The sequence below is a fragment of the Cydia pomonella genome, chromosome 27, assembly GCF_033807575.1.
Source record: "Cydia pomonella isolate Wapato2018A chromosome 27, ilCydPomo1, whole genome shotgun sequence".
NCBI classification, from domain to species: Eukaryota; Metazoa; Arthropoda; class Insecta; order Lepidoptera; family Tortricidae; genus Cydia; species Cydia pomonella.
In genome coordinates, this window is record NC_084729.1 from 7,703,864 (window position 1) to 7,719,816 (window position 15,953).

The following is a 15,953-nucleotide window of genomic DNA, read 5'->3' on the forward strand; positions in this document are numbered from 1 at the left end:
TTGAGCTTACTGTGGGACTTAGTCAATTTGTGTAATAATGTCCTATAATATAAAAAAAAAATTGTAACAACTTTATTCCTCGCCAAACTGCGATTTGAAATGCGATAGTCCCTGGCCAAACTATATTTACCTTATTTTAAGGGTAAAATATTTTTTAAGTAACTTGCCACCCTAAAACGGCCGGGTGACGGAGAAGTGCCACTGACAGCTCGGTGTCGGTGAGTCACCCGGCAATCGAATCGACCTCAAGTCAAAACTTGTGCAAGACCCCGAGCGTTTTGGGCGTACGTCTTTGTCTCAACTAATTAGTTTATTAGATATTTTGCCGCACAAACAGTAAGTACACCACATCTATAAGCGAGTTCCCATCCCCGTTTCCAGTGGAAATCATTGGTAAACATGTCACTAGTGAAGTGCTAGTGAAGTTGTTTTTCAAGGTTTGTACTTATTCTTGCTTTAATATTTTAACAATAATATAATGACAATTAAGAAAAGTCATTCCGCACTGATCATTTATACTATCAACACTTCATTATTTCACCACTTAATGCAACAGGAAGCCACAGACGAAGAATTTAAAAAAAAGGCTATTTATAAATTATAACTTTTTGTCTATATCACAAAATGTATAATGCCATTAAATATACATATTGAAATTAAACCCCATTTAAGAAAGTTAAGATACTGAGAGACCATGCCAAACACTCATTTTATGAGGGAAAGTAATAGAAATAATATACAAAAAAAGTTGCGGGCGGAACCAGAAAATACTGTTTTAAAAATTACGTACAAAAGGTATAGGAATTTTTGTAACGGGCTCATTAAAAAGTTGAAACGTAAATATGATATGGACCAACTATCAAAGGCTAGCCGGAACTCTAAAGCTTTATGGAAGACTATAAATTATATTACAAATAGAAAACCAAAAATATTGAAAGCACAGAGTTACTAAATTGCAGAACGTTACCACTGGACTCGGCAAATGCTGTTAACGAATTCTTTTCTGGCATTGGTAAAGCTCTTGCAGAAGCAATACAGCCCAGTAGTCAAGTTTCTTATCTAATCGGGCGAAATCCAAATCCGTCCTTATCCTCGTTTGTTTTGTATAACACTAACCCTAATGAAGTTTACGTTGTATTGTCAAATCTCAAGTCCTCAAGTGCACCTGGATGGGATAATATCCCTACCAATTTTTTAAAAAGGTTAAGTGGCATAATGGTTCCTCTTTTAACACATTTAACCAATCAATGTTTTGAACAAGGAGTTTTTCCTAATTCTTTGAAAATGGCCCTGGTCACTCCGGTTTATAAGGGTGGGAACAAAGATAATATTTCTGATTATAGACCAATATCAGTTTTGTCATCAATTTCTAAAGTCATAGAGAAGCTTATTAACGTACGACTAATGAATTATTTAAACAAATATAAAATATTATCTAAGAACCAATATGGCTTTAGGCAAGGTATTAGCACCGAGGACGCTGTAACCGCCCTGTCTACTGAAATTGTACAAAAGGTTGACATGAATAAAAAATGTATCGCGGTATTCCTTGACCTCAAAAAAGCCTTTGATACTGTGCCTGTTCCCACACTAATAAATACTCTTGAAACTATAGGTATCAGAGGTGTCCCCCTGTCGTTACTAAGTAGCTATTTAGATAATAGGAAACAACGTGTGAAAATAGGAAATTATATAAGCAATGAATGTGTCGTAAGTTATGGTGTCCCTCAAGGTAGTGTTCTGGGCCCTACACTATTCCTAATTTACATCAACGAGTTGTGCAATTTAAACATCGACAAAGGATCCATTTATACCTATGCTGATGACACTGCTATAGTATTCTGGGGTGATAGCTGGGATGAAGTCAGGGAAACAACAGAGCAAGGACTTGCTATAATTGGCCGCTGGTTGCAAACCAAACTGTTAACACTCAACACTAATAAGACAAACTACATTTGTTTCACAAAGTACGACAGAACACAACCAGACTCTAATTTCACAGTTAGGCTACACACATGTCACGACATACTTGAGTTTTGCTGCTCATGCTCAGTTATTAATAAAGTTGAGTCCACTAAATACCTTGGTGTAATGATTGACCAGAGACTAACCTGGCATGTGCACACTGAGCTGATAATGTCCAGGACACGAAAATTAATCTACATTTTTAAGAGTCTGCGGCAAGTGGCTTCCAAGGATCTGATGAAACAGATCTACGTGTCTTTGGTACAATCTGTTCTTAGCTATTGCATACCGGTTTGGGGCGGGGCTACAAAGATAAAATTTCTTGAACTAGAGAGAGCTCAGAGATCACTACTAAAGGTGATGTACTCTAAGCCCTTTAGATTTCCCACTAAAGATCTTTACGAGGTCTGTGATTTGTTGTCAGTTAGAAGACTTTACATTTTAAATGCAGTCCTAAAACGCCACAAAACATTAACTTATAAAATTAACACTAATAATATTAATAAACGGAAAAAACCAAATGCAATCTCCACGCCACAAACTAAATCAGTTTTTGCTAAAAGACAATATGAGTTTCGATCAGCTAAAGTATATAATAAAATTAATAGCGATATTGACATTTATTCATGCGTGTATAGAGAGTGTAAGAACAAAGTATGTAACTGGCTAAAAAACCTGACTTATAATGAAATTGAAGAGATGTTAAATTAATATAATATATTCACACACACACATACAAACACACACACACACACACACACACACACACACACACACACACACAAACACACATAAGAAAAGATAATTGTTGTACATTCTACCTTAAAATATATATACATAAGTTGTTGCAGTTGTTATAATTCTATTGTTTTTGTTTTTCTTAAGTAAAATGCTAAAATGCAATATCATCGAAAGATAATATATGTACCTATATGAACATGTTATATTGTAAGCAAAACATCCTGTGGAAGAGCGGTGTTCTCTTAACACAAGTATCTTAAATACTTACAAAGAGGCACCAGCACAGCTACTGTATACCAAATCATAGTTACTGAATAAAAGTATTTTTTTTTTATTTTATTTTTTTTATTTAAAGTGTTGACAAACTGTAAAAGAAGAAATGACAGGGATTAGTCTAAAATGGCGTATTACGCGGGAAATAGTATTTTATGTGATCATTTTAAGCAACCTGCTTACTGATCTGTACTGTAATTTAGATATTTTGAAATTGAATTCAGAAATTGTTGTAAAACTGTAAATGTAATAGTAAAAACACCAAGATATAGATAAATTTATTTATCACTCACTAGATAAGTTTTGCTCTAGACAAATATGAAACAAACATGTGGTTTATCACAAATACTTTATAAAAGTATATTTCCTTGGACAATATTTGGCGGGAAAACATTTACTTTATTTATTTATTTGGGAAATAAACAGCTAACTATGTTACATAATATGCATTAATATTAATAGAACACAAGCCAAAACAGTTTCCACTAGTTAATTAGAACATAAAAGCTCAAAGAGAACTTAGTAAAATACATAAAGTATTATCCAAAGCAATCAAGTAGTAAATTGACAGGTATTTTAGCGGACACTTATGTTTGTTAATTTGGGAGAAGAAAAGGTACAGTACAATTTTTACGTTAGTGTGTTATGTAGCTTGTTGTTAACACATTCACTGCCAGACAAAAAACGGCGCACTACCCCAGAAACCGGTTGTCTATAGCTGCGTACAAAACAACCCGCCCCGCGGGTTGTCCGTCCGGCATCTGAACAAAGTTCATGAGCGCCCACCAGGTGGGTTCCCGGCAGTGAATGTGTTAAGTGTTAAGTTAGGTTTTTTTTCTTCATTGAGGTAAGTCCCAAATCTTTGTGTGAAAAAAGTTATTGCTGCAAAAAGTAGTGTGAATTGAAATGTGACAGTATAGTTTTTTTCGATACTAAGTTCCTGTGTCGCAGATCATAAAGGTTTTGTTATTGTTGATGATTTTGGGTCACAATATTTTAGTTTTGTATTTATTTCCTTATGTTTTTTGTTTCATTCATTTTTTTTAAACAGAGATTTGACAAGTCTCGCCATACAAAGAAATGGAGTACTTATATAAAATAAATCCTTTCCATTGGTATTTTGCTTATTCTTATTGGTTCATGGGCCAGTGTCCATACAAATCTGTCATCCTCCTTTAAATGAAGTAATCGGTCGGGAGCCGACGGCCTACCACTCCAAGGGATAAATGTATAAAGCAAAAAGTGAACAAACAGTGTAAAATGGGCTGTGTGGTAAATAAATAAATAAATATTACAGTACCATCAGTTTTCAATGCTCTTATTTAGAATGTTAAGTAACTTAGGTTCTTTAAGAAGCGGGTATTTAGGGTTCTCAAGAGTCGGTACGATTACCGCTTCCCAGCAGGCGGCGCGTATGCTGACTATCACATAAAAAAAACTTAGATTGTATGGCGGTGGTAAGGTTCTCATTAGTCACAAACTACAGACTTTTGTTTGATTCCTAATAGTTGAAACTATTTATAAATTTCTAAGTTCAGGCCGAGGCTTCCGTCACTTCATTTTCTATGATCGGTGGTCACGTCATGGTTTTTAACCTTCTATGGAAAATTTGATCTCTTTTATAAGTAGTATGCTTTATATAATGTGTTATTTAACCTCATCTAGTAAACGGCACTTGTTTCAGAATTATGGAAGAAGACGACTCCGACTCCGATCGCACGGTACTGCTGACAGAATTTGTTGATAAACCGCAGAAAATCGACGCCAAAAGACGTAGATTGAGCCAATTACAAGATAGGAGCAAGCAAGAACACCAGGACGATGACAACACAGCGCAAAATGATGTAAGTCAAAATATACAAACAGATTTACCAAAGAATAATATCGAAAAGGACTGGCTTATAACAAAATATTTATCAGGCATAGCTAATGTATGTAATACTTCTGATTTTCGAGAAAATGCGCCAAAATATGCACCAGATTCTCAAACTTATGCTGGAAATACTGAAAATACAGCTAAATTTGCTAATGATAGTGACATCATATGCCTGGATTCGGATGATGAAATGAAAAGCCATGAAAAATGTCAAAACCAATACACAAATAATGGTGAGATATCTTCTGTTAATGATTCCTTACACGCAACAAAATTAAAAGTACTCAAGCCCGCGGCGATCAACGCTCGAAGAGCTACTACCAGCATTGTTGAAAGTCATAAAATGCATTCTAATGCCAGTGTTTCACAAACGCAAAAAGAAAATAAACCAGCTAGGCTTAACGTTTTAAGGCCGTCTGCTATTAATGCAAGGAGAGCAACAACACATTTTGGAGAAAGTAATTTAGAATGTAATTCGAACAATGGAAAAAGCAACGTGTCGAAAAATGATAAAATGAAAAGTGGAAATAATGAACAAGCTGATACAGATTGTTATAGATTTATATCTCCTAGATTGTGTCCATTAGAAAGCAGTATCCCTAATACTACTAGTATTACTAGTTCAGTCACTAATAATGTAACTGGTAAATGTGTTGTGACTCAATCTGAAAACAGTCTAACATCAATTTTAACCGTGCCAAATAACAAGTTAAATACCGATATTTCCGATAGTGCTATCATAACTAATAAAGATTTCCAACAAGATATAGAAGATTCAAACGTAAAAGCAAACAAGCGATTTGGTAATAACGAAACACAAATAGAGCCAAAACGCATTAAAATTAATTTAAAACCAAAATGTTTAGTCAAACAGCATGAAGATACTGGACAGATTACCAATAAACAATCTAAAGCGAGCGAACTTTGTGATGAAATAAGGAATGAAGAACATGTGTCACATGACAAAGCAACATATACGACGACATCGGTTAGACGTGAGAAATGCGATGGACATAACGAAAATAAAGCTAGCTTAGAAAATAACCTGAGAAATGACAACGAAGTGCTCACTGCCAAAACATGCAATAAAGTATGCGAAGCGGATACGACACCTAAAGAAAATATATTGCCTGCCAAAGAAAACAATTGCAATGTAGATGAGCAAGTAATAAATGAAGGGCGTACAAAACTACAAATATTGAGTAAACCGCTTGATAAGCAAGACGAAAACAATGCAAAAAAATACCCAGGAATAAGTCAAGTACCCGATGAACAAAAAACCAGTGATCCGTGTGATAAGCATGATACTAGCAAGCGAGATGCAAAGAAGAGAGTAGATAAAGTCAAAACGAGCGAAATATCTGTTGATACGACACACGATAGCGTTGCGGCAAGCAAAATACAAATTCAGCAAAATTCTCATGACCACGAAACAAGCATAAACCAAGATGAGACAATAACAAAAGAATATCAGAGAAAACAAAACTCGAGCTATGCTCTAGATAAAACAATTGGGATAAAACAAAAAACAAGTGAAGCAATCACTGAGCCAGAAACCTACAAAGATCCAGACTTAGCAAGTGAAGTATTAAATACTGAATGTACTAGCAAAATACTAGAAAAAACAATACTAAGCACAACAAACGAGGCACAAGAATCGACACAAGTACAATATGAGCTCGAAACTTCCAAAGTTCAAAACAAACAAATAACAAGTCAAGCATGTGATAACCAAGAAACAAACAAACTATATGACCAGCAAAGAACAATTGAAACACTCAACGCAGAAGTAGTGAGAAAATTACAAAATAAAATCGTAATGAGTACAGTATCCGAGCAAGAAGCACGCAAAGTAAGCAGCGAGCAAGGAACAGATCAGCGAAATAAAACACCAACAGAAGTGACTCCCAATTATGGTGCTGAAAATAATAAACGTGTTCTAAAATTCCAGATTATTTTTTTAAAATATATTTTGGAAAATATTATAAAAAAAAGGTACCCAGAATCTGAATCAACACTTAATAATATAATCAAAACTTTACTTATTAACGCTAGAAATGGTACATATCAAACCCATGTACAGTATGCTTGTCCTGAATGTGGCTGTTTGTCTAATTATTCGTCAAGTTTGCTTAATAATACAAAAGCTGGTGTAAATAAAGTTACCAAGGACGGTTCCCAAAACTGTGGTCTCTGTCGCGGCGTTAGGGATATACATACTGCTTACTTGAAAAAGATCTCGAATAAAAAAGATCACACTAGGAACAAAAAAGAAGACGTAGATAGTATATCTGCGGAAAAAGATCATGCAAAACAAGTAGTTGGACAGAGTGATAAATCTTTAACACAAGAAACTAGCAGTCATTCTAAAACGATATTTCAAGAAAACTATAATGACGATTCAATCTCTATGTCTGTAGTAGAAGACAGAAGTGTCAGTTTAGCTGTTGATAAAGAGAAAGAGTCCGACAATGTTTCGTCAACTCAGAGTGCGCTGGAGGCGCAAACAGGAAATCATAATGTTTCAAAGGAACATAAAATTAACAGTGAGACACCTTTCATAGAAACACCTGAAACTGAAAATCAAGGAAAAAATAAAATTACGAGCAGGAATATGAATGAAATTGTTACAATTAATGATAAACTAGCAATAACTAACAAACGAACAAATGAAATTGACGATCAATCCATTATTCATAAACGCATGAAAACTGTCACAGAAAGTAATAAAACTCAAAGTGAAAAAAATCGTAAGACAAAAGATAATTCTTCATATTTGACTACTGATTTCCAAAGTGATAACCGTGCCATTGAAAATAAAAAGAAAATGGATCAAGCAACGCCAAGAAACAGTAACTCGGCCGTTGAACTGCCAAAAAGCATATTATCAGACATACTGAATGTAACCTCAAGTATAGAAAGTAGTCACGAAAACAATAAAACTAGTTGTTCGAAAAGAGATAACAGCTCCAATCTTGTAAGTCCTGTAGTGGTTGTAAGCAAAAGTGATGCAGAATTGAACCGTGATGTACTTTCCGTACAACATGATTCTAGTATAGCTGAGAAAGCATCAAGTGAATCACCGGCAGAGACACATATGATTACTATTAATTTGAATACACAAGAAAAGTCTTTAAAATCAAACAGTCATGGTGACAACCACATAATAGCAGCTGAAACTGATCAATTAAAGAAAAAGAGCGATAACAACAGTAATGAAGTTGCTAATGAAAAACCGAGGGACGCGACTACTCAAAAAGTATCAAGTGTCGAAGTAGAAGAAAACGATAAACGTATTGAAAATTCTTGTTATAAATCTGCCATGGCTGAGGCACAAATCAGAAATACCGACGAAGTTCACAAACACCATGAAAGTATAAAATCTCTGGTAGAAAATCCGCAGTTGAATAAAAATGCTGAAGAGGAAAAAGGTAGCCAAGATTTAGCGTCGAAAGAAAGTTTAAGCTCTGATAAATTAATAAGTGGTGCTACCATAGCAATTAAATATATATGTCCAATTTGTACAAGCACGTATACACATCCTTCTAAGTTTCTACGCCATTTGAAAGACAAATACAACGTAAGACTTACAAAAATACCCGAAAACTGTATTAGACAACAATGCCCCTTTTGTAACTCCCTTTTATTTAAGAAAAGTTATAACAAACACGTTTCGCGTTGCAGTTCTGATACGCATGAAAATACTAATGTTAATAAAGAAAAAAACAAAAACGAAAGATGTAGTAATGCAAATAATGAACAAATCAAAACTACAGAATCAATAAGTTCTGTTTGTGATGAGACACTCACTACTGATTATGCTGCAGCCAGGCACAGGACTCGGTTACATCCTGAATTGAAACATCGTCATATTATTAAAAAACTTAGACTTGGAAATAAAAATAACTATGAACAAGAGGAAAAACAAAATGATGACAATGAAAATACAGTTGCAAATAATATTGATAATTCAAATACAATCTGTGGGAGCGTAGATGGTGCATCAGAAACCATTACCACCACGGCTATAGCCAGCCAAACAACCACAAACTCTAGAAAGAAAAGGAAGCCGAGTATCAATCGTGATATGAGTGAGGATGAAGAAAGTTGTGACAGTGATGAAAGTTCATCTTACAGTGATAATTCGTATAAAACGAGTGAAACAAGCGACGATGAAGACGATGATGAAAGGGATAAAAATAAAACAAAGACATTTACTACAAGCGGTGAAGGCACATCTACTGATAAAAATGCTCACAGTACAAGCAAACGACAAAATTACACTTTCATTTGTGAGTTATGTAATCAAATGTTATATACTGATTATGCTACACGAAAACATAGGATTCATCAACATCCAAATATGAAAGGTAGGCCAATATTTAAAAAAATTAAAAACGTTGAACCGAAGGCCAATGCATTGAAGTCAAAGAAGGAAAGAAAAAAATTGTTAGAAGATAATCGTTCACCATCCAGCATAAATAACAGTAAAGCTAGAAAAAATTGCAAAGATGATAAAGATGAAAATACCAGTGATAGTGACTGGAGTACGATTAACGATTCAGATTGTTTTGATGAACGGTCTTCATTTGAAAATACAGAAACAGCTAGTGAAGATGATATTATAAATGCGTCTGATAACTTAGCTAAAAAGAGAAAAAAGCGTACTACAAAGTTTTTTGGTGCTAAACGTCGAAGTTCGCGTGCAACTGCTATTAAAGAAAACGCTGAAATTGAAGAAAGTGATAGTGATTGGATAGTTAGTACTGATGATTGCAATAGTCAAAATGCGATAGACGATGAAATGGAGGAAGATAGTGATAGTCAGAAAACAGATATCGAGGAAAGTAATGATGACAGTAATTCAAGCATGGACGATGAAGACCCACCAGTTAGTGACAGTGAAACCCTGAACACATCAATGCGCACCATTAAAAAAAGGAAAGTGCGATTATTAAAGCTTTTTGGTGATTCGAATAATATCGACGAAAACGATGGCGATCAACAAGTAACAAGCGAAGAAAATGACAACGAACCAATAACAGATCACATTCACGAAGATAATCAATGCCATATTAAGGAAAGTGCTTTAAGAAACTTCAGAGAAGAAATGCCCAGCGACGATGAAACTATTAACGTGTCCGAAAATACCCTTAAAAAGAGGAAAGAACGTATGTCGACTCTGTTTGACGATGCTATTGAGATTTCAGCACAAAATACCGACGACAACGAACAAGAACGAAGTAATAAAACCAACAATTCAACTGATAATATTATACCCGTAGTTGGTAAAAGTGGAAGTGTCCAAATTGAAATGAATAAAAATTATAGACCTGATTTGAAAACGGGTGAAAATTATCATGAAACCTTAAACGTATCAGACCACCAAGTACAAAATAAAGAAACACACTGTAACACAAATTATGAGGATTGTCATATGAATCCAGCGATTCAATCTACCAATACTACAGAGGTTAGTAAAGATAACCACGCGAGTGTATTAAGTAACGTGAAAGTCGTCGACGATGACCGGCGAGAGATAGACTTGATTGACGGTCTTCTTCAAGAGTACAATACTCCTAATGATCAACGAAATTATTCTTGTGCAGAAAAAGAAAAGGATGGCGAAGATGACAGAGAACCTGACAGCCATAATGCTCAAGCAGAAGTCAACATTGTTAATCAATCTGAAATAAATAATTGCTTAGAAAATATACAAATTACTAATATAAGAAGCATTGCAAATAAATTGTACATTTTCATATGCCAAGAATGCTCTTACGGTACCGACACCTATGACGATACTATACGCCATTGCCAAAATCATTATAATCAAATCGAAGATCCAGTTACTTATTGTAATATTTGTCAAATGAATTATGATTCATCTTGCTTTGAAAGGCATGGAATCTCACATGACAGATATTTGATAAATATCAAGATTAAATTCTCATACCACTGGCTGTTTTCGAATTGGCAAGCAGTGTTCGCAAATAATCACATATTGTTGAGTGACGCGGAAGAAATGCAGGTACAAAGTGTTTATAAGACAATGTGCGTTAAAATGACTGTTACAGAGGACGGGCCATGGCAATCTACTTTATATTTATGTGCAAAGTGTAATATTTTCGTGCCACCTTTGGACATAGAGATGCATGTGCAGCAAAAGTGCACCCTGAAGTATTACCCGTGCCCCATATGTCACCGCGTATTTTTGACCCATGAAATGCGAGAGCACCACAAAATCTACCATACCGATGAGATAACTCAACCATTTAAAACCATTGTATTTAATGAAAAAAAGAATGAACACTCTAATTCAAAATTAATTCAAATCAAGTTACAATTAACGCAAAATAAAGAAAAAAAACGAAATGTTGAGATTTACAAATGTATATGCGGCCTGTGTTTCATTACGTTAAAACAATTTAAATTGCACTTTGTCGACTGCGAATCAGAGACAAACAATGGAGTGCAGTGTACAATATGTCCTGGTTTACGACGATTTCTGCCGTCAGATTTAGAGATACATATGGCCCTTCACCATTCTGCAATAAAATATGAATTTAGAATACAACAAATCACCTTCCAAGAAGAACGTGATTATGAGAGTTCAGAACCATCATTTGCTTTAGGTACTACCTCAGATATTAATGATGAGGACTTAAATGTTAAAAGAGAGATGTTAAAGGATGAAACATTATCACAAGAAAACAGAAATATTGTAGAAGAAGATTCAGAGATCTTAAGTTCATTAGAAAATGCAGTTCAACAAATGACGATTGATGCAGATTCAAATATTAATAGAGAGGTGGCAAAAGATGAATTACTGTCACAAAATACCAGTTATAATATAGACATTATAGAAGAAAATTTAAATACCAAAAGTATAGCAGACAATTCAGCACTAGTAATGTCTATTGCTGACGATGACAATAATAAAAGAGACTTGTTAAAAAACGAATTATTATCACAGAATAGTAATAAAGAGAATAGTCGTAAAGCCTTGGATATTACTGAAAAGGATTTAGTTAACAAAAGTGCATCAGATATTGCAACACCAGTAAGGTCTAATGATGCAGATTTAAATATCAAAAGAGAGATGCTAAAAGATGAAGTATCTTCACAAAATACTTTTGAAGAGGACATACAAGAATACACAAAAGTTTTCGAAGAACATGTGAAGACTAGTGGTTCAGAACAAATAATGCCTATTGATAAAGACTTAAGTATTAAGAAAGAGTTGTTAAAATACGAATCATTTTCACAGACTACTAATGAAGAGAATAGTCAAAACAGTCAAGATATTCTTGAAGAGGATTTAGTGAAAAAATCTGCAACAGACGACGCTGCACAGATCAATTCCAACGATGAAGATTTAATAACTAAAAGAGACATGCTAAAAGGTCAAACATTACAAAACATTATTGAAGAGGACACGCAAGAAAACACAGAAATGTGCGAAGAACCATTACAGAAAAGAGATTCGACACTTATTCTACTTGTTGTTCGAGATCACAATATTAAGGGAGACGTGTTAAAAAAAGAATCTACGCCAAAAAATACTAATAAAGATAATCAAAACAGTCCACATATTGAAGAAATGGTGAACCAAATAGAAAATGCAACACAAACGATGTCTTCTAATGACGACTTAAATGTTCCAAGTCGCACGTTAAGATCACAAGTGAATAATGAAGAAAAAAGATTGAATAGCGAAAATCCTGTTGAAAAGAATTTTGACATCGAAAGAGAAACTTCAAAGGTTGTGGAGACTGAAGATACAATTATTATAGAAGACTCGGATGATGATGATGTTGAATTGGTTGGAGAAGATGTAAATGATCATAGATTTCTTCGACACCGTGCTTATCCGGACAATGGGAAACACTGGGAATTAATATTATAAAAAAAAAAAAAACAGGAACAGTAAACCTTCAGGTTCAGCGCCGTTGAGTGGTCAGAATAATCATTGACACATTAGTACAAATATGGTGTTCATTTCATTGTTCATTATGTTACCAGTGTAAATTACGTGTACATTTCTCTGTTATATTGTTATGCAATCAGCAATTACACTTTTGTGTATTATACATACACCCAAAGCCAAAAGTATGGAAACAAGCACTTATATTTTAATAGAAAAGTGTGATTTTTAAGCGATGTAATAAATATAATAGTAGAACATTTTAAAAGTAAATTACTCAAATTACTCAAGTTGTGGCTATGATAATTGCCAGTTCAATATTTAAGGGTATAATTATTTTGCTTTTTCCTAATTAGGGTTCCGTACCCAAAGGGTAAAACGGGGGTCCTTACTAAGACTCCGCTGTCAGTCCGTCCGTCTGTCACCAGGCTGTATCTCATGAACATAGCTAGACAGTTGAAATTTTTACTGATGATGTATTTCTGTTGCCGCTATAACAACAAATACTAAAAAGTACGGAACCCTCGGTGGGCGAGTCCGACTCGCACTTGTCCGGTTTTTTTATTTTTTAAAGTTTTTGTCGATATTTTAGGATGTTTTGATATGTAAATTTAAGGTTACAATTATAAAACAAAGACAGAAACATGAGATATTAAAGAAAACAACCTTGTTTCCATAGTTTAGGTCTTGGGTGTACATATATATTTTAATTATAAGTACTGTAGGCACGGCAACATACTTACCCCCTATTCATAAACGTCTACTAAAGTTGACAAGCCGCTAATAATCGTTTGTCCCTTTCCGAAGTATTGGTATGATGGAAAGGGACAAACGATTACTGTACACGTTTATGAATAGGGGGTTTCGATTCTGGATATTAGGTACATTCTGTACATTATGTCTTGTTAATTATGATTCTGAAATCACAAATTAAATAGGTAATTAATTATTCATTATAAAATCAAGGTATATAAATTCAAATTATAAGATTAACCACAATATTATTTATGTCATAATAGGTACAGCAATATCGCTAAAAATGGAACCCTGATGGTTCGTCCGTTCCAGCCATTTTGCTCAGCAAAGATTAGGAGTATATTATTTGTGACGTTTTCAAGCAAAAGGTACCACTGTCGCTTACCATAAGGGCGAAATTTGCTTGTATCTTTATACAAATAACCTGTCAGTGATTTATAAAATATCAAGTGGAATTTTGTTGTCTGTGATATTACTTACAATACAAATACAAATATACTTTATTGCACACCTCAATACAGAAACAGTACAAATAATACAACACATAAAGAAGAGGTAAACAACAGGCGGTCTTATCGCTAAAAAGCGATCTCTTCCAGACAACCTTTAGGTAGCGGAATATAAAAAAAAATGTTATGTCAGTGTTACTTAATTGCTAAAAAACATTGCAATGTTGCATTCGTATCGTATGAAGGTTCTATGCGGTCTGACACGCGCTTGGTCGGTTTTATTATTTCATTATTTTGTTTTGTTTGTGCACCACCATGCCTGTGGTAGTGCCGAGTAATGACCTGGCTTCTGTAAATATTACAGTTGACATCGACTCATATGTGAGGACTCACGACCTCGTCAAACCCGGAGTCCGTACCCAAGTTTTTGCGAACAGCCTCTAATTTTAATCAATCAATCAAAGTCATACATCCATGCCGGGATTTGCCAAGCGTCAGGGACGCCGTTATGCGTTAGAGGGGGCAAGCGCTATTGCTATCTCATTCTACCGCATAGCTGCGTCTCTGAAGCTTGGCAAGTCTCGCCACTCACGTAAATCGGGTCAAGATGTTGGACGCATTACGCGATCGACATCAGGATGTTCACTAGACTCTCCACCACACTTCCCGCGAATGGTAGAGTTTCTGTACATTCAATCGGGCATCACAACGAATTTTAAGGATACCTTATACAAGAGCAGCAATGGTACCCTGGTCTTGTGATCCCCGGATGGAGCACGGGATTTCCCATAAAAATTGACAAACTCACCAAGCAGGTGGCTGTATCAGAAGTGGGATGTATTGTTATTCTACATATTTCCTGACTATTTGAGAACTGTTTTATTGTTTGCTCTTCCCAGCTCTGGATATGTTATGAGTTTTGGTTATTATATCATATAGAATAAGTCCATTGAGTTTCTTGACATTTCTTCTCAGCAGTGGTTTTTTAAACGATTTAGAAATGTAAGGAAAGGATGATTTATTTTTATATTATAAAAATGTATACATTCAATAATAATATTGGTATATATCTAATGTTGATTAAGAGTAATTATTTTTAGACATTAAATAAATGTGAATATTAAAATTATTGTTTTTTATTTAGCTTTACACAATAATTTTCAACACCACTCCTAACAATAAGGCACATCATTATCGAAATAATTTTGTTCAGTAACTCAGAGCCTCTATGGTTATTATTATTAAACCATGCATGTAGACCTAATATTATGTAGTGCACGCACACATATGATAGATAGATAGATAATCCGTTTATTTGTTTGCCACAATACACACAGGAAATACAATTAATAAAATGACAAAAAAACAGATAATACAAAATTATACGAGAGAAATACACATTTATACAAAATAGAAGTAGAAAGAAAAAAAAATACATTTAAATAATACTGTTCCATACATATAGGAAATGTGTGCGTCGCAGCAAAACAAAAGGGTTCTGGCTCAGTAATCTCAGTATTACGCTTCACCCTATGGGAGAGGCACTGATATTCATATATATGTTAGATTCGGATCCAAATAAGAGATAGCGCTTTTAATTAGTCTCCTTAAAATGCTTCAAGAGCACCTTTTAGACCACTGAGAGCACTTTTTGGGGTTGGCACAATGACGTACCTTTGCGTGCACAACCACAGATAAAATAATGACTTGAATTTTGACAAGCCTAAACAGCCGAAAGGGATAGTGCTATTCGTTAGCAAGGGACAGCATGTTTCGTCCCTAAATCGCAGTCAAACTACGGTTTTGTAGGAATTTCTTTTCTGTACAGTAGTACTAATACTTATTGTGTTTATGCGGTCGCCGGGCACTTGCGAACGGGAGCCGGTATGTCCTGACATTGCGTGGAACGCAAAACTACTGTCCTAGGCTTGGAGGATATAGCAACTGGAGACGCCTTTAAGAGCTT

The 15,953-nt window shown here is 34.7% G+C and overlaps 1 protein-coding gene across 1 annotated transcript; it reads left to right on the forward strand.

Moving 5' to 3' along the window:
• The first annotated feature begins 222 nt into the window (after positions 1-222).
• On the forward strand, positions 223-14,951 carry LOC133532373 (MATH and LRR domain-containing protein PFE0570w-like). Its single transcript, XM_061870983.1, has 2 exons — positions 223-336; positions 4,664-14,951. The coding sequence occupies exon 2, from the start codon at positions 4,668-4,670 to the stop codon at positions 12,762-12,764; it is 8,097 nt and encodes a 2,698-aa protein (XP_061726967.1). The 5' UTR covers positions 223-336; positions 4,664-4,667; the 3' UTR covers positions 12,765-14,951.
• Positions 14,952-15,953: the final 1,002 nt, after the last annotated feature.